The sequence below is a fragment of the Lygodium microphyllum genome, chromosome 13 (assembly GCF_053477565.2).
Source record: "Lygodium microphyllum isolate KBCC chromosome 13, Lygodium_microphyllum_v1.1.10, whole genome shotgun sequence".
In the NCBI taxonomy this organism is placed as follows: domain Eukaryota; kingdom Viridiplantae; phylum Streptophyta; class Polypodiopsida; order Schizaeales; family Lygodiaceae; genus Lygodium; species Lygodium microphyllum.
Window position 1 is genome coordinate 10,017,406 of NC_141147.1, and position 18,608 is coordinate 10,036,013.

Below are 18,608 nucleotides of genomic sequence, written 5' to 3' on the forward strand. Positions count from 1 at the left end.
TAGTTGAGATCAAAGATCATGTGACTAGATGCAATGCATGCCCATGTTCCACCAACTAGGATGGGGCGTGGAAAGCACTTACTTTAAAGTTACTTACGGTTTCTTTAAAAGCGAGATACTATTTTTGGTAATTTTATTAGATACCCTTAGAGATGTAGGTAGAGCTTGAAATCCACCAATTTGTCCCTTGAAAAGGAACCTTGTTGTTCACGCCACCCACTCAGATGCCTTAATGGCTGTTCTAAAGGCTCTTGGGTTCGATACTTACGTAGGCGTACAAGAAATGTAGCTCCACGCAACCTCGTTAGCTTTACGTCCCTTAGTCGCTTTAAAGCCTTCGGACTCTGTATGGCAAGTGTAGTTGCAGCGCACAACAGTAGGCTGGGGCAAGCCATCTTTCAAGCTGCAGAGCTCCACCATCACCGTGCTGCAACGAGCCTCACTATGCGTCATAGGGTTAGAAAATACAGGTATTCTCATCCTCCATTGAAAACTAGCTTGATCTTTGACCACCTTTTCCCAATGATCGTTGCTTATCCTCCCTCTATATTTAATAGTGATTGCTTATGATAACCATAGCATGCATGGTTCCGAGCTCTGACCCCCATTGAAGTAACCTGCAGCAGACCCAGTGCGTAATGGTCGGCTGGTTTGTCGCACAAGAAAGTTTTGACATTTCCTCTACAGTATTCAGCATCGTGAGCTAGGGAGGGACCACATACCTACCTAGGTGTGGTTGGGGGCAGGGGGACTGCCTGCCCGGGTAGACAGACAGTCTTCACTAGTTTTGAGAGGTCGCAGACGAACTTCACGAGTTTTAGGAGATGGCAAGCAATCGTTTTAGATTTGGGTCTAGTCACTCCCATTATTCGCTGTCATGATCAGTGTCATGTTTTTAGACAAGTAAGAGAGGGTCTTTCATTTCTGCACCCTAGACATAACAGTACCTCTAGCAAAGGTGAAGATATAGTCAAAGGTAAACTTTCTACTATCTGCATGTCTTGCATAATCAGAGTCAGCATATCCCACAACTCCTGTATCCTAGCCACCATAACAAACTCATATAGCTAATGTGCCTTTCATGTACCTCATGATACCCTTGACGTTATCCCAATGCCATTTGTTAGGTGTAGTCATATAGTTGCCACAACTCCCACAATAAATACTATGTTAAGGTGAGTGGCTATCAAGACATAAAAAATGAAAGAAAGGCCCGTAGAAGATTATAATTTATAAACAAGCTACTCTTCATCTCGAGAATCCCTCTTGGAAACACAAAGGGCAAGGGGATATATAGTTGTATCACCAATGTTGTTCCCCTTTGAAAGCGATGGAATCTCTAGAGCTAGAGAAAATGGGGTTAGATGGGAGAGAACTTGTAGGATGGATGATGCATAAATGGAAATGGGTACAGCAATAGAAATTTGACTCAGAGGATCCTTCATAATGGAAGGGAAATGGAGCTTGTATATGTTGAGCTAAAAATGCATTAGCTTCACTTAAATAGCCCCAAAACATGTTTTCCATCCATATTGCAATTCAAGATAAAGAAATACTGCAAGGGGACGCATACATTGTCCAAGATTAAGTAGTAACGTTTGCAATTTCAATTTATGTGAATTTTATGCTTGTTGTACTTGTTGATTAATCATGTCATTACCATCCCTTTTGAGAAGAAAGGTTGGTTGCACCTTTACTTGAAGATGATGTCACAATGGTATAGCGTTGGGTTGTGGCTTTGCCATAATCTCTCATTGTGATGCACATCGTGCTCAAGTACTATTATTGTTGGGACGAGTGCGCAATGGGAATGCAAGCCACAAATGGAGTAGGAGCAATGTTGAGAGTGAGAGTGAGAGAATCCCAAGACAAGTGTACCAACAAGTCACGGTACACAAATAATAAAATGCATTTATATGTTAGGATGCAAATAAGGGTGTGTTCACACTTGTATAAGTTTATACGCACGGAGATTAAAGGGACTTTACATCCGAAGGCTTTACCCTCGAAGGGGCTTTATATCCAACAACCTCTCACTTAAAGGCTTGAAATGGTATCTTTAAGCTAGCCAACTCCCACTAATCGTATGTAATGCTCATGTTGAACCTTTGCAAGACTCTTAGTGAGAATGTCTGTAGGATTATCTTGGGTTTTTGACTTTAGTCAGTGTGACAAGACCATCATCCAAGACCTGTTGAATGAGGTGGTACCAAACATCTATGTGTTTGATACGTGCATGAAACATAGCATTCTTAGCTAGACATACGGCACTCTGACTATCACAACAAAGCACTGGAGAGACCAAATCCTTGACCAAACAGCCAAGCCAAATAGCTTCCTTAGAAGCTTCTGTGGCTGAAATACATTCAACCTTTGTAGTACTTAGCGCCACAATTTTCTGCAACCTTGAATACCAAGAAATAGCCCCACTAGATAAAGTAAAGACATACCCACTAGTAGATTTTCTAGTGTTAGATCTCGTGCCATTTCCGAATCACAGAATCCGTGCAACTCTAGTGTACCCTTTTCGTAGCATATAAAATTCTCTTGTGTACCTTTTAAGTATCTTTAGATACATCTCATTGCTTCCCAATGTCACTTGCCAGGGTTAGACATGAATCTACTAACAACTCCCATTGCACGAGCAAGGTCAGGGCGAGTTGCAACCATGGTAAACATCAAAGAACCACAAGCTAATGCATAAGGTATGCCCTTCAAAGCACTAGCAGTTACATCATCCTTTGGGCAATTAGCTTTGCTAAGCTTTTTATGGGGCGGTAAAGGCACACCAAGAGGCTTAGCATCAGCCATATTAAACCTATCAAGTGCTTGCTAATGTACTTGTCCTGTGAGAGAAACAAGTGCTGCCCTCTATCTCTTTTAATGTGCATGCCCAAAATGTGTTCATCTGTCCCCAAATCTTTCATTGAGAAGGTTGAACTTAGTTGCCTTTTAAGAGTATTCAAAGCACTCTTATGCTTTTCTGCAATCAACATATCATCCACATACAAGACCAGCACAATAAGGCTTCCATCATCAGCTTTTTTAGTGTATAAGCGGTGATCTGTATGACTACGTTTAAATCCATGGGTGAGCATAAAGGTATTAAACTTTTTGCAGGGTACTCGATCTCTTGGATTGCTTTATGCCAAGGGGGGACCACTGCAGTTACATGCTTACAGTGATTCTGATTGGGCTGGTGATTATGATACACGTTACTCCACTAGTGGTAATTGTTTCTTTCTTGGCTCTTCTTGCATTTCTTGGCTTAGCAAGAAACAATCCACTGTTGCCACATCATCATGTGAAGCTGAATACAAGGCAGCTTTCAGTACCACAGTTGAATGCGTATGGCTTAGACGCTTGCTAGCTGATTTGGATGTATCTGTTACGGAGCCTACTCCTTTGTTCACTGACAGTCAGAGTGCCATTGCAGTGGCACGGAACCCAGTGTTTCATGCTCGCACGAAACACATTGAGATCCATTATCACTTTGTCAGAGAGAGGCTACATGCAGGTGATATCAGCCTTGTCTATTGTCCTACCACTAGTAATGTGGCAGACATCTTCACCAAAGCTCTTTCTCGTGACAAATTTTGGTGGCGGATGATCCTTGTACTCTTGATCACTATCCTGGGTATTTGACTCACGCCTCACTTACGCCTACGCTCATATGGGAGTGTTGGTGATCAGTAGGACACTGGGGTACTTTTTACTCTCGATAGGAGAGGCTTTTTCCCCCAGACTTATGGTCTTATTGTCGTATGTACTTATGTGCTTATGTTACACACTTATGGGCACTTAGTGTGTGTCGGGTGTGAATACCCCCTACAACCCTAAGGTTTAAGGATTGTACTTTGTACTTTCTGGTTACACTCTTTCAGTCTATTCTCTTGGGTGTCGTGCTTCACTCTGTCTCTCACTCTCACACTGTGTACTGAATCTCAGTTGCACCTCGATCCTTCCATCTCACAGCATTGGGATGCAGTGAAAGGTATTATGAGACATCTCGAAGGCACAAAGGAGTTGTGCATTTTCTTTGGAAAGTAGAAGGCATCTGTTGTTGGCTTTACGGATGCAAACTATGCTGGTCATGCGGACTACAGAAAGTCCACTTCTGGGTTTATGTTTACCTTCACAGGAGAAGCAGTCTCTTGGATCTCTAGGCTGCAAAAGTGTGTTGCATTGTCTACTACAGAGGTAGAGTATGTGGCTGCCACTGAGGCATGCAAGGAGGCTTTATGGCTTTCACGTTTGGTGGGAGAGCTTGGCATTACAGAGTTACTTGTTCTCCATTGTGATAGTCAGAGTGCTATCATGCTACCACGAAATCCCGTCTTTTATGCAAAGACGAAGCACATACAGGTGAAGTATCACTTCATTAGAGATGTACTTGATAGCAAGAGCATTGAGCTTGCCAAAGTGCATACAGATGATAATCCTACAGACCTTCTCACGAAGGGTCTTTCAGCAGAGCGGTTTGCTCATTGCCGACAGATGATGGCAGTTGGATAGATATATGTATTTCAGCTTTGTACATACCTAGACTTAGCTGATTCTTTTCTTCTCTTAAGGCACATTGCCTTTAGGTGGGAGGTTGTTGGGAATAAAGGGCTATCATGCCTTTTATATGTGCATGGGTGTGAACACACCCTTAGCACATTTGTACTTTCATATATATATCTATCTAAAAACCTAAAGAGGTACACTCGTCATTGTATCCACAAGTCGTGCTCACTCTCACTCTCAACTCTGCACTCCCTCTCTCTGTCTCTCTGCTGTTAGCAAGCACTGCGTGTTTCGATCCTCGCGTCACTTTTGAGCTCAACATGAGAGTCTAAGACATGCCTAATCAAATTTGACCAAGTGGTGTAGTTTGACCCGTTGAAATGAGTCTTGTAGAACTAGAACCATGAGGTGTGTGGAAAGATGAATGGATGGGATAAGATGGTGCTGGGGGTGGTGGATAAGGAGGAGGGGGTAAAGATGGATAGGCAAAAATAGATTGCTGATATCCAATGAGTGTTGATTGTTATGGAGGTACTGAAACTGACGTAAGTCCATATGATACGGTAGGTGTACGTGAAGGCATTGGAACATGATAGCCCTATCTAAATGTCGGCTAGGGCACAACATAATGATAAAATGATTCACTAGGTAATCCCGTAGAGGCAAATTGTGATACCAAACGATCCACACTCGAGTATGTTTGGGAGGCACTCCTAGAGGGATAACTTGAAAGTGTGGGTGTGGGAGGTCGAGCCTTCGTCACAGGTATACCATCCATGGTGCACTTAATGGAAGCGGAAAGGAAGGCACAACGGAAGATGAGGGAGGGATGGCTGGGAGCCGAAATGGATTTGTGATGGATGCTGTTGTGGGAAACATAATTGGTTCCTTTTGTCCATTATATGCACTAGATGAAGATACACCTACTTAATATTGACCATGGGAAATAAAATCATTTGAAGGAAAAGGAAGGGATAGAATACTTACAAGTTCTTCTTTTAGCTTCTTACCTAGTGTTGAGCTCATAAAGAAATATTTTTCTTTCTCATTACTCACAAACCAAAGTTTATTTTGAAGAGTCCCTTTTTGACGAGCATTTGTCGAGATCCAACAGAAAATACAGAATCAATTGGCATAGAATCTAAAATAATAGGGTTTATACTTGGCATTGGAGAAAAGAAGTAGTGTGGAAGTGATGTGTAATCCAAGCTAGGTTCCACTTGCGGATGGCCGGTCCATAGTGGAGATTCCGAAGGTTCTACAAGATCATTAGTTTTGTGCACTGAATCTAGAGAAAACTCAGGCTTACCTTCAATCTCCTGCTGAGCCCTATGCATAAGGATGGGATTATACTTAGCAGTAGAAATTTGCTATGGTCTATGTACTCCATGGTAGTTCGATGGTTCTTTGCCCATGTCAGATTAGGCAGTAGCAAGGTGGGAGGCCCACTCGTGATTGTTTCTATCCATGTTTTGGTTGTGGAGACTAGAGTGGTGTTGTAAATGTATTCAAAGTCATTTGACCCTTCTGTTGTTATTGCTTTCATGAATGAGCTTTCCGATCAAAGGCCAAGGTTTCTCAAAGAGTACCTAACTCTGATACCATGTGAAGAAATGCCCTAACCGCAAAAACACAAAATCAATTGTATGACAAAGCATAGGACTGCTAAAACACAGAACACAGTTAGGGTTAGGGTGATTTAGAGATAGTGATGAACACAATGAATAATGAAGTGATTGACTACTTAATATACAATGCTTATGCAGCAAACACACTATGGAGTGAATACTTGGAGTCGATACTGAATCTTGAACTCTTGTATCTTTGGGATCCAGGCAAAGGTTATAAGCCATGCAGTGTATCGTACTCTGAATGGATCTCAAATCGCAGCCTAGGGTAGCTTCTGTGTGTCGAACACCAACAAACGCAGCCAAGGAAGGTTGGATCTGATGTAGACGGTAGTGTAGGAGAGAGAAAGACTAAAAACGCAGGTATGTGAGGAAAGAGAAAAACTAGGCGACAATTGTTAGCTGCAAACGCAGCCTGTGGAGGAGAGAGAAGATCCAAGCGGCAGCCATAAACTGTAAATGTAGCTTGTTGAGGTTAGAGAAGATCAGGGCGACAGCTGTTATAGATTGCTAGCGATAGCACCAAATGTTGAAGTCAACATCAAACACAACACTCAGATAGTAGGTGACAACTCTAGGGTACTAGACGAAGGCTGGAATTAGGCTCCAGATGGTAGCAAATTGTTGGGGAAGCTCTGGCCACAATGTCCTCCGCGAATGGGGTGTGGCAATAGAGATACAACTCTTGAAATTTGCAAAACGAGATATAGGAAGAGTGGTGGGCTGCATGCCTATTTACAGAAAGTTTGGGGCACCCAAATTAGGGTTTTGCATATGGGACACAATAACTCTCTAGGATCGTGTTTCTTTTTTAAATAAGAGGTTTTGTGGTTGTTTAAGTCAGGCTAATGCATTTTTAGCTCAACACAATCCACAATTCTCCATTGTCTTTGCCAGTCAAGGATGATGATGGCAGCAGAAAATGCAGGTACCAGCAGCAAAAGTAGCTGAAAACAAGTTGTTGATGACATCAGCACGTCGTAGGGCTGCAGGATATGAAAGCAACTGCAGGGCTGTAGAACAGACAGAAAACAACCTGCAAAAGCAGGGTAGATGGGTCGTGACAACAGTTGGCTGTGTAGGCAGCAGGCCACTGATAATTCTCCATTGATAATGATGTCCTGACACAGGCAGCAGCAGGTAGGATGATGATGACAGCTAATAGATGACCAGCATCTCCTTGGGATGGGGTTTGGACATCAGTGTGAGGGTAGTAGGCTGATGGCTGAGGGCTGGATTGATTGCATGATCAGGGATGAAGAGATGCCTACAGTTGACACTATTTGTGGAGGTTTTTGTGCGTTTTTCCTACTGTTTGATAACACCACCATTTATTTATTGCTTATGCTGTTTGGGGTTGTTTCAAGGAGAAGTAAATAGGGATTAATGCATTGCCATTTATGACTACTGCAAACCCTAATTAAGTGGCTCAGCACCTAGTATGCTTGCTTTTCTTTTCACTCTTCCACCACTCATGATGTGATTAGAACTTGGAGTTCTCAGTTATCTGAACTATCATTTGTCTTTGGTATTATTGCTTTGGTGCAAAAAGTTTTGCAAGACATATACAATGTGTATGCATACAGAAGATTTCCTATGCATTCTCTATCCCATTGGAAAAGTGTGAGTCCTTAGTGATAATCTTTTGGTAAGTATGAAAAAAAGGTATTGTCTTTTCAGCCAGCCACACCGCATTTTGAAGCTGAACTTGAGGAGTTTTACCCTGGGAACAGTCTTGTACTATTGCAGCAAGAGCTAACTGGGATTGGGATTCATAAATACCAATAAACCTGCTATCCAAGTCATTCCAATCTCACTCTTTCTTGAGAGAAACCAGACACGACCATATGGGACACAGTACATCACCCATCTCCTGCTTAATTGCTCATTTGCCATGATTTCATTCTATTGCATTGCTAATAGTATAGCTTTATCAGCTGCATTTCAAGCTATTTGTGTACAGACAGCTTCTAATCTTTTCAGATATTGACTTATAGACAAAACAAAGGCTGATGTGTCAGAGGATCTTTTAACACATCATCCATCTGTTAATTTTGTAATGTAGTATAGCTTTATCAGCTCCATCTCTAGCTAATTTTGTATAGATGGCTATCAACATTTTCATATTTGAGCTATAGATAAAAGAAAACTGGAGGGCTTGTGTTACATCTTTCATTATTCTTTTTGGCTTCATTCAAATCTGGCAGAAGTGTTGACAATTTGGTCCATGGATGCAATATCTCGGAAGCACATGGAAAGGACTGCCCTGAAGAAATGGGATTGCTGATGAATCAGAAAAAATGCAGGAATCAACCCTCAAAGCTAAAAGACTCTCATGCATTACGTATGGATTGTACAGATCACATGTACACAAGCAATGGATACAAACAGAGTTGCATGATCGATAACAGTATACAGAGTATTGTGTCCCAACCACAAAGGTTAGTGGATTCAGGTTTGAGATCAGCGGAAAGCCTGAATCAGTGTTATAAGGCTGTGTCCACCGATCTAATGGGATTGAAAGTTGAAACCTCAAAGGATGTCAGTGTGGTGTACACAAGAAGATCTCGAAGAAATTTGGTAGCAACACATATCATGGAGGGGAAGGATATCGTGAACCATGCAGAAGAGCATGAAATGGATGCTCATTCCAAAGATTTGACTGCAAGAAGCAAGGAAGGGTCTCCCAAAATGCAAAACAAGGAGAATACGGTGGTGCATAAGCAAACAACACGCCGCAAAAGGGGTAGGCATGTCTCTACAAAAGATTCTGAGTTTTTTGAGATAGAGAGGAGTACAGAATTCAAGCACCCCATGGCATCATCTCTCTCAATGCAAAATGAAGACGGGAACACCCCTGCTTCAAAGCCACCCCAACAAAGGGTTGGGAGTGTCTCTGTGAGAGAATCTGAGAATATTGAGGCAGAGGTGGCTAAAGATGTCAAGGAGCAGCAAGTCAAAGCTTTAGTCAACATAGAACCATGGATGATGCTCGTTCACAAGAAACTCCAGCCTGAGTGGACTGCATATAATCCACTAACTATGCGGCCTAGATCTCTTTGTGATTCTTCAATAAAACTTCTCTCTTGGAATGTTAATGGCCTGAGAGCGCTGTTGAAAAGAAAAGGTGAGGTCTGTGAAAGTCCCATTTTGGATCTTGCACAAAATGAAGACTTTGATGTTCTGTGCTTGCAAGAGACGAAAATTCAGGTTAGTGCTGAATTTCATGGGCCTTGTCGACTTTATAGAACGAGGTAATAATTTCACTATGTACATCCAGTATGGCTTTTGAATGTGTCAAAATGTTTGTGAGCTACTATGATCTGCATGACCCCTTGGCTCCATATATACATATAGTGTGTAGTTTCAGTATAAGGGGGTTGGATGATTTATAACTTGTTGCATTTCAGATTTTGCAACATTAACCTTTTTCTACATTCAAGAATCTTCTCTGCAAAACAAATGCTTTCGTGTTATGTCGCTTCTTTGGATCCAAATTGGTGAAGCTATTGGCATTTTACCTTCAGTATAACTACAGAATACTGTACTTTCTTTGTAATCTAGATAGATTGGTGGCCATACTTCTGCCACTAATGTCAGCAAAGCATATTATCTAAGGAACCCACTCTCTAAAAATGAAACATAAAAAACTCTTATGTTTTTGAATGTGTAGAGTTTTCTTACTGCTGCCTGGTCTCTGCATTTTTCCAAACTCTTACATTTTTGATATGTGTAAAGGTCTCTTACTGCTGCCTGGTTTCTGCACTTTTCCATGCACTAAAACCACGCAGACTGTGAATAGGTGTGCATATCAGGATCAAGGTACCTTAATGTATGTATTTTGTGTGAACACAGGCTTCTAACCTTTCAACCTTAACATTAAACAAAAAGTTATAATTGACTGTATGGTGTTGTGAGTAGGAGGTTACATGTTAAAAGCTCTCCAATATTTCCTATGCTTCTTGTGATAAATAAGGACTAGTTTCTTCAAGTTCAGTGAGAACAGGAATGGTATCTAATTCTGACAGCTTGGAGTAGTCATACAAGCACAGGAGTGTTTCACTGTTGTAACATGGTTGGAATTTGAAATTGGCAAAACATTCTAACGCGTTTTGATAAAATGATTATCACAACATATTTTCACAACCTTTTATAGTTTTGGCTGGGTTCTGCCTGGAATTTGGAGTTTCAAGACATTATCCTATTTATGCATGAGAAGCCCTTATCTCTATCTGATCCTATCTTACCTACTCTTACACTAGCCTGTATAGAGGCACCTCTCCCACTCAATCCGTGTGCATCTTCTTTGTAATGCAGTGCTTCTATTTTGCTTACCTTGTCTCTCATTTCATTTTTAAGCTTAGCTGGTCAATGTCATTGTTGAGGGTCCATAGCCATATCTTGCACACAAGCTTCCATAGTGCATCGGTACTTGCAATATCCTAAATTTGCGACATGGTACTTTGATCTAGGTCACTTATGCTTCCAACATCTCATTTGTAACAAAAAATCTTGCATCATTTATTACTTGATTAGTTTCATCCATTCCTTTCAAGCCTCATTGATATTTGCATACTTGTGGTTCTGGACAGTCAGCTAATGGCGTGGTCATATCACAAGATTTAGAGCTTCTCTTTCATGGTGCTCCTTGTAGCACTTAAACCAATGGTATTCATCATTACAGACTGGCATTCCTGTTTCCCTTTAATTGTGTTCTTGTGGAACAGCATTCTGGTTGTACAGCTGACAATCTGTCAGCATGTAGAATGTTCTGTGCATCTCTTGGCATCGGCAGCATGGTGGTATCAAGGCTGATCTCCCCACAAAATTTCACCACAAATGGGGCCTTTTGCTAAGCACACAAGTTGAAATCAGACCTCTGTTTGTGCAGGCAGGCATAGCCAAACTTTCAAGCTCAACTTTCAATAGTTCAGGCAACATAAGGTATTTAAAATCTTGTATTCAGTCAATAACTCAATCTTGAGCAGGTTGTGGGGGGAACGGGAGCAGGGGCTAGTAGGTGGAGATCACTGCAAAGCTCCCATATGAGTTGCTTGTTTCCCTCATCGAGAGCCTGTGCAGCTGGGCATCGTAGTTTTTATTACTGGGTGTCCCTGTGCTGGTAGTAGATAGGGTCAGAAGCACCCCTCTAGACACTTTCTTCACCATATACGGGGGGTGGCAGGCTAGCACTGGATACAAGGCAGTAGGGTTTAGTAGGGAAGTTGTGGAAGCTAGTCCCATACCTTGCCTTGTTGGACAAAGGTGGTATGGATCTAGGAGGGCCAAGCCTTGGATGAGTTAGATGTAGATCCTGGAGAGTGGAGCTGGCCTGCTTCTTCAATTTTGCTGAAAGCAATGAGCTTCTTTGCTTACATGATCACCAACTGTTGAGGGCGTGAAGCACAGTCCTCAGATGACAGGAAGATGGCCTAGGCAACAAACGCAAATCCTAGTGGCTTGAATGCTGAAAACACAAATTTTTGATGGAGGTCGAGTTGCCAACATAGATGAAGTTACTGAGGCTAGGATTTTGAATGATGTTGCTGTGAAGAAATGCTCTGAACGCAGAAAACATAAAACCAATTGTACGACAAAGCACAAATTGATTACACAGAACACAATTAGGGTTAGGGTAACTAAAAAACAATGAACACAATGAATAATGAAGTAAATGTTTGATGGAGGTTGAGTTGCAAACGTATATGAAATTACTGAGGCCAGGGTTTTGAATGCTGTTGCTGTGAAGAAATGCTCTAAACGTAGAAAACACAAAACTAATCATACGGCAAAGCACAAATTTGATAACACAGAACACAATTAGGGTTAGGGTAACTTAGAGACAATGAACACAATGAATAATGAAGTAAATGAGTAAATATACAATGCTCATGCGGCAAACATACTATGCACTGAATATTGAATCTCGAATTCTTGTATATCTTGGATCAAGGCAAAGGTTATGAGCTGGAAAGTGTGTCCTACTCTGAATAGATCTCGAAATGCAGCAAGGCATCCTCGGTGTGTCAAACACCAGAAAACGCAGCCAGAGAGATTGGATCTGATGGAGACAAGTAGTTCAGGAGAGAGAAATACTAAAAACATAGGTACCTAATAAGAGAGAAAACTGGGGACTGTGTAGAACAGGTAAACATGGGTTGATTGTACTGGGTGATGGGTGGAAAGTGATGATGACAGTTCAGATGCTAATGATGACTGTTGAAGGAGAGAGATTGACTGCAAATGCAAGCAGGATGATGATGGTGATAGCTCCTACTAATGGCGATTAGATGTAGATGATGGCGATTGGCCTTGGCAACTACAAACACAAGTTCCTTGAATTTGGCAATAGCTCTAGGAGATAGATGACATGTACATAGATTGGAATCAGACACTAGATAATAGGAGACTACGATGAAAGGCTCTCACTGTGATGTCCTCCACGAACAGGGTGTGGGCAGCAGAGTTACGGCTCTTGAAATGTGCAAAAAACGAGATTGAGGAAGAGTATGGATTGCATGCCTATTTATAGAAAATTGAGGGTGCCCAAATTAGGGTTTTGCATGTGGAATACACTACCTGTTTAGGATTGCGTTTCTTTTTAAAATAAGAAGATATCTTCATTAATGAAGCATGTTTTGGCTGTTTAAGTCAAGCTAATGCATTTTTAGTTCAATACCCCCTCTTAGGCCCGAAATTGAGCCATGAGAAATAAGCCCTTTTGGTTATTGTTCTTTTATCCCAGGTGTTTTGCCCCAAAGTAGCCAAAGCATTGGACAAAGTATGCATGTCCGCTGCCCAGTGACTTACCAAGCCTACAGAGGCGATGGTTATCTTACCAAGGGAGCCCAAGTGATCACCCCAGAGAGGCTAAGGCATTGGACCAAGGGTGCTTGTCGGCTACCTAGGGGCCTATCAAGTCGTGCAAAGGCGGATGGAACCAATAATGGACTTTTCTTTTTTTGAGAGTTGTGTTTTAATGTGCTCACAAGATTTGACATTAAGTGAGAGTTTCAAATGAGTGTTCGTCCCATCGAGTCACTGTGTCCGGAAGTACAAGAAATAGGATGGATAGCCCCACTACCCCACTACCTTCATAAAACAGGTAAAACAATCTCACACTACTAGGGGAAGTGCCTAGAGATTTAGGAGGGGGTGTGTGTGTCAATCATATGGTGAATATTGGGAGAGAGAGGCAATACAACGTGGAAGTAAGCAAGATGAGTAAAGCCGGCATGCAAGCATAGGAAAAAGATTACCGATGGAAGATTGCCATCTGTAAGGCTACGAGTATGGTGGATCCAGAGTTGACCACTCCAAGAGTGACTGAAAAGAGATAAATGCGCACAGATGCATGTGCATGTGAAAATAATGCCAATGTATGGGGTAATGCAAAGGGAGGTGCAAGTTTGCATGCTCGTGCAGAATGTGATGTAAGAGTGCCACTTGGACAGTGTCCTTATAGGGAAATTGTTTACTTGCCCAAGCACCCTTTTATAATCATATCATCCTGACAGTGTGGGTGAAGTTATAAATGTCTATAATGTACAATACAAAGTAAATAAAATCTGAGAGTGAAAAACTGTAAGCATAATCATTGTCACTATCAAAAGAAGGAAACCGCCTCCTCTCAAATTGGAAGGAGAAGTAAGAGGGAAATATCCTCTCCATGTCAATTGGAAGTAGAGTATGGTGTACCCAAGCCGATCCATGGTAGAAGATACTGTAGAACCGGCATGTTGATTGCCTCGGTCAAAATATTTGTAAAATTGTCATTGCATGGCACAAACTCTAGGTGAATAGTGCCTAGCTCAATTTGCTCTCTAGCGAAATGAAAATAAACCTCCACATGCCATGTTCAAGGGGTGATGATAGGATTGCCCATAAGAGCAATGTCACTCAGGAAATTGAAGTGCGGCCAAGAAGTTCCTTAGATAGATGGCCTCCATAGTACCATTAAAGGGAGCTCGATATTCTGCCTCGATTGTGGAAGCCGCTACTGTCTCTTGCTTATGGCTAGCCCAAGAGATGGGTGTTGTACCCAAGGTGTAGGGATAGCCTTCATGGGAACGTCAGATGTCAGGATTTCCCTCCGAGTCAAAATTAGTGTACCCTTGTAAGTATAAACCATGACCATAAGTTAGTCCATAATTATAGATACACCTTAAATATCTTAACATACGAAGATAAGCAGTCCAATGAGACATTCTAGGTGCATTAAAATACTGAGTAAGCAAACTAACCGAATATGCAAAATATGGCCTAATATGAATCAACCGAAGTAATTTTCCTACAATAGAATGATAGGTGGAAGCATCAGAAGACTGACCCGAGGTATCCTTGTGGAGATGGATAGTGGGATCAAGAGATGTGGCCACTAGTTGTGTGTGATCAGTGTAATATTGTTCCACCAGTTCAAAGGCATATTTTGCTAGGACAGAAAGATACTTTCCTCAGATCTAACAATCTCCATCCCCAAGAAATAAGACAACAAACCTAAGTCTGCCATCTCAAATGTAGAGCAAAGGTTTGCCTTGATATTTGCTATTGCTGGAGAATCTGAGCTAGTGAGTAATATATCATCAACATAGAGCAGGATATAGCTAATGCCCACGCTACTGGTGCGCACATATAGATTTGGATCATAGGGGGTAGAATGGTATCCATGAGTCCGTAAGAACTTGTCCATCCTGTGATAGCAAGACCTCAGTGCTTGCTTTGGTCCATAAAGAGCCTTTCACAAGCAAAATACTTGTCAGTTTGGTTAGTAGAAGAAAAGCTGGGAGGTTGCTCCACATAGACCTCCTCCTCCAAATAACTATTCAAAGAGGCACTTTTGACCTCCATCTGATAGATCAGCCAACCATGGTGAGTGACAAGTATAACTAACAAACAAAATAAATGTGAAGCGAGCAGTAGGTGTGAAGGTTTCCTCATAGTCAATGCCGTGCTTTTGCTTGAAACTTTACACTACAAGGTGAGCCTTATATTTGTCTAAAGTGCCGTTAGCCTTTAGCTTGGTCTGGAAAATCCACTTCGTCTTGATAACCAGCTTGTGACGAGGACAATCCACCAAGGTCCAAGTCTCATTTCGATCAATACTATCTAGTTCGCTTTTGCTTTGGAAGAATAGCCCACAAAGATCAAGAGATTTGCTTGAGGGGTGAGCTTTACTATCTTGTTATGAGAAGTGTGGATATAAGCACAACTACGAAAAACTTTGAAGTGAGAAATAATAGGGAGAGAGCCAAAAAATACCTCCAATGGAGTCTAGTATAGAGATAGAGACGAAGTGCAAGCATTTCTTCTGAAGTGATAGAGTAGGAGAATAATCTATTGCCTTTCAATCGCTCTAGCTCGCTCTTGATTTCGTGGAAGCATGCTAGAGATATTGAATTACTCTCTTCCCCTCCTCTTGGTCGTCGACATGAAACTATGGAGGCTAAGCTCTTAAGCTTGAAATTAATCAAGATTTAAATCTTAAGAGAGTTATAAGTGGCTATTCCTATGGCAACAATGCAATTTGAAAATGAAAACTCAAGGAAGCGGGAAATGATGAGCTTGTTGTTTGGAATGATTGGATAGACTCCCTTGGCTAGACTGCAAAGGACACGGCTTCCAAAGACGCAATTACGATTCTCGTACTTTACGTAAGTGCTTTAACTCGTTTAATAAAAATAAGCGATTCAACATAAATATTTCTTTGGTTTAGAATTTTAATAAAATTTCTTTGAATCTCAGCTTCAAATCTGGATAGTTGTTAGAATTTATGTAGGTTTGATTTTATATTTTAAAAATAAAAAGTAGTTAACAATACTTTTGAATGGCTTTTAAATGTAGGGGTTGTCGTAGACGAATATTGGTTAAGGATGTACATTGAAGTGTTAACAGCCTCAACCCAAAGGCATGTAGGGAGCTTTGCTATGAACAGCATAGAGTGTGCCATATTTATGATTGTTTGGTTCCTACGCTCTACGACTTCATTCTGTGGTGTAGGAGAGTTGGTAGAAGTGAGTTGGTTGTACTCCTTTGCTCTTGTAGAAACTCAGAAAACTCGTGGGAGGTAAACTCGCCACTAGAATCACTCCTCATAGCATCCACATGATGACCAGCTTGGTTATGGACTTGCAGTATCTAAGTACTAAAATAAATGAAGGCATTTAACTTGTGCTTTAGGAAGTACATCCACATGTATCTAGAGAAATCATCCACTATCAAAAAGAAGTATAGCATGCCATTCAAGGCAATAGTGGATGTGGGACCACAAAGATCTTCATGAATGAGTATAAGGGATTTCTTAGCATGGGTGATAGATTGTTGAGGGTGTCAAGATTGTGGGAGAGAAGGAAAGAGTCTCACTTGTAGCTTTCTTGCTTGCACAATGGGGGAATACACACGAGGGTGGAGGCTGAAAACAGTTTTCCTCTTCTTAGTTGTGTAAGCCAAAAGAACTCACATACAAAGAAATAGAAGAACCCTATATATGGGTCTCAAACCAAACTCAACTAACTAAGGTGGCATACTAACTGAGCCACGAACTAGAGTAGATAAGGATAGCTGTCATGTAGCTATTATTCATGGGCGGTGTACCAACCGCGTCTGCAACAACTGACAAGTCGGTGACATAAATACACAACGGTCACCCTGGCGTATCACGAGTGGAGCTCGATATCTCAACACTCCCCCTCGAGCTCAATCCCAATTCCTGCACACCAAGCAGGTCTCTGAACTTGCGCAGCTTCTCTGCGCCCAATGCCTTCGTGAATATGTCAGCTACCTGATCCTCTGTGCTGACATAAACTAGATCAATAAGACCTAGTAAAACCCTCTCTCGCACATAGTGATAATGCACCTCAATGTGCTTTGTTCTAGCATGATAGACTGGGTTATTTGCCAAGTGTATACTACTCATGTTGTCACAATAAATGACAACTGGCCCATCTGTAGACTGATGCATATCATAAAGTAGCTTATGCAACCAAGCTACCTCACATGCAGCCATTGCTGCACCCCTGTACTCAGCCTCTGTGCTCGACAAGGCAACTGTAGGCTGTTTCTTGCTGCTCCAAGTGACTGCAGCACTCCCAAAAGAGAACACATATCCACTGGTAGATCGTCTATCAGAAATACTACCAGTCCAATCAGCATCAATGTATCCATGCAACTGTATCTGAACCCCAGTCTCATAAAATAGTCCATACTGCAATGTGGACTTCACATACCTGAGTATGCGTCTAGCCGCATCCAAATGTGGTTTCCTTGGAGCCTGCATAAACTGACTTACCAATCCAACAGCATAGCTCAAATCTGGCCTGGTAATAGTCATATAAATCAAACTTCCTACTATGCGTCTGTACATAGTAGGGTCTTCCAGAAGCTCACCTGCATCTGCGCTCAGCTTCACATTCTGCTCCAAAGGAACTGAAATAGGCTTACAGCCTGTCATCCCATATTTGGACAGCATGTCCAATCCATACTGCCTCTGCAAGAGCTGTATCCCACTTGGTGATCTAATCACCTCAATGCCCAAGAAATAACGCAGCTCTCCCAAATCCTTCATCTCAAACTTCTGCTTCAATAGCATTTTCACATGAAGGATATCTTCATCACTGTCACCTGTCATAATCAAATCATCAACATAAATGACAAGTAGCATAATACCTTTCTCTGTTTTTCTCACATAAAGTGAGAAATCTGCCTTGGAAATCTGAAAGCCAATAGTGACAAGATACTGTCCTATCTTGTCAGACCATGCTCTAGGTGCTTGCTTCAAGCCATACAAGGCTTTCTTCAACCTGCAAACAAACTCAGGATGAATAGCATGCACATAACTTGGTGGCTGCTCCATATATACCTCTTCTTGCAAATCACCATGCAAGAAGGCATTCTTTACATCCATCTGATGTAAAGACCATTCCTTTGATGCAGCCATAGCAATGACTGCTCTTACGGTTGCCATCCTTGCAACCGGACTGAATGTTTCTTCATAGTCAATGCCATATGTTTGTGCATACCCCTTGACTACTAATCTTGCCTTGTATCTGTTCACAGAACCATCTGCATTGTGCTTCACCTTATAAACCCACTTACAGCCAATTGCATTCTTACCTTTAGGCAAAGGTACCAATTCCCATGTAGCATTTACTTCCAAGGCATCCATTTCTTCATCCATGGCTTTCTCCCATTTTTCTTTTCCCATGGCTTGCTCAAAAGAAGTGGGTTCTGGTTCCTGTATCACTTTGACCATATATGCATAGTGAATGGCTGTAAATCCATCATATTTCAGCCTATCCACAGGATATCTAGCTCTCGTAGACCTGTGCAAAGTAGGTTCACTCCCAGGTGCTCTCAAAACATCCCTGGTCTTCCTTACTCCAGGTGTAACAATAGAAGGAATACCCAACTCATCATCAATGCTCTGTTCTGAGCCACTGGATTCACCATCCACATAAGAGTGACCTGCATTCACAT

At 41.7% G+C, this 18,608-nt stretch overlaps 1 protein-coding gene across 3 annotated transcripts in view; it reads left to right on the plus strand.

Moving 5' to 3' along the window:
• The first annotated feature begins 283 nt into the window (after positions 1–283).
• Positions 284–18,608, plus strand: part of ARP (apurinic endonuclease-redox protein) — a 50,881-nt gene continuing 32,556 nt past the window's right edge. Inside the window, exons 1-3 of one of the 3 annotated variants that reach the window (XM_087690754.1) lie at positions 353–470; positions 7,818–7,994; positions 8,345–9,347. In XM_087690754.1, coding sequence (XP_087546880.1) covers positions 8,412–9,347 — 936 coding nt within the window. In that variant the 5' untranslated portion in view covers positions 353–470; positions 7,818–7,994; positions 8,345–8,411. Of the gene's footprint in view, positions 471–7,817; positions 7,995–8,344; positions 9,348–18,608 lie in introns of all 3 variants that reach the window. The other 2 variants (XM_087690753.1, XM_087690752.1) reach the window with 2 other exon arrangements.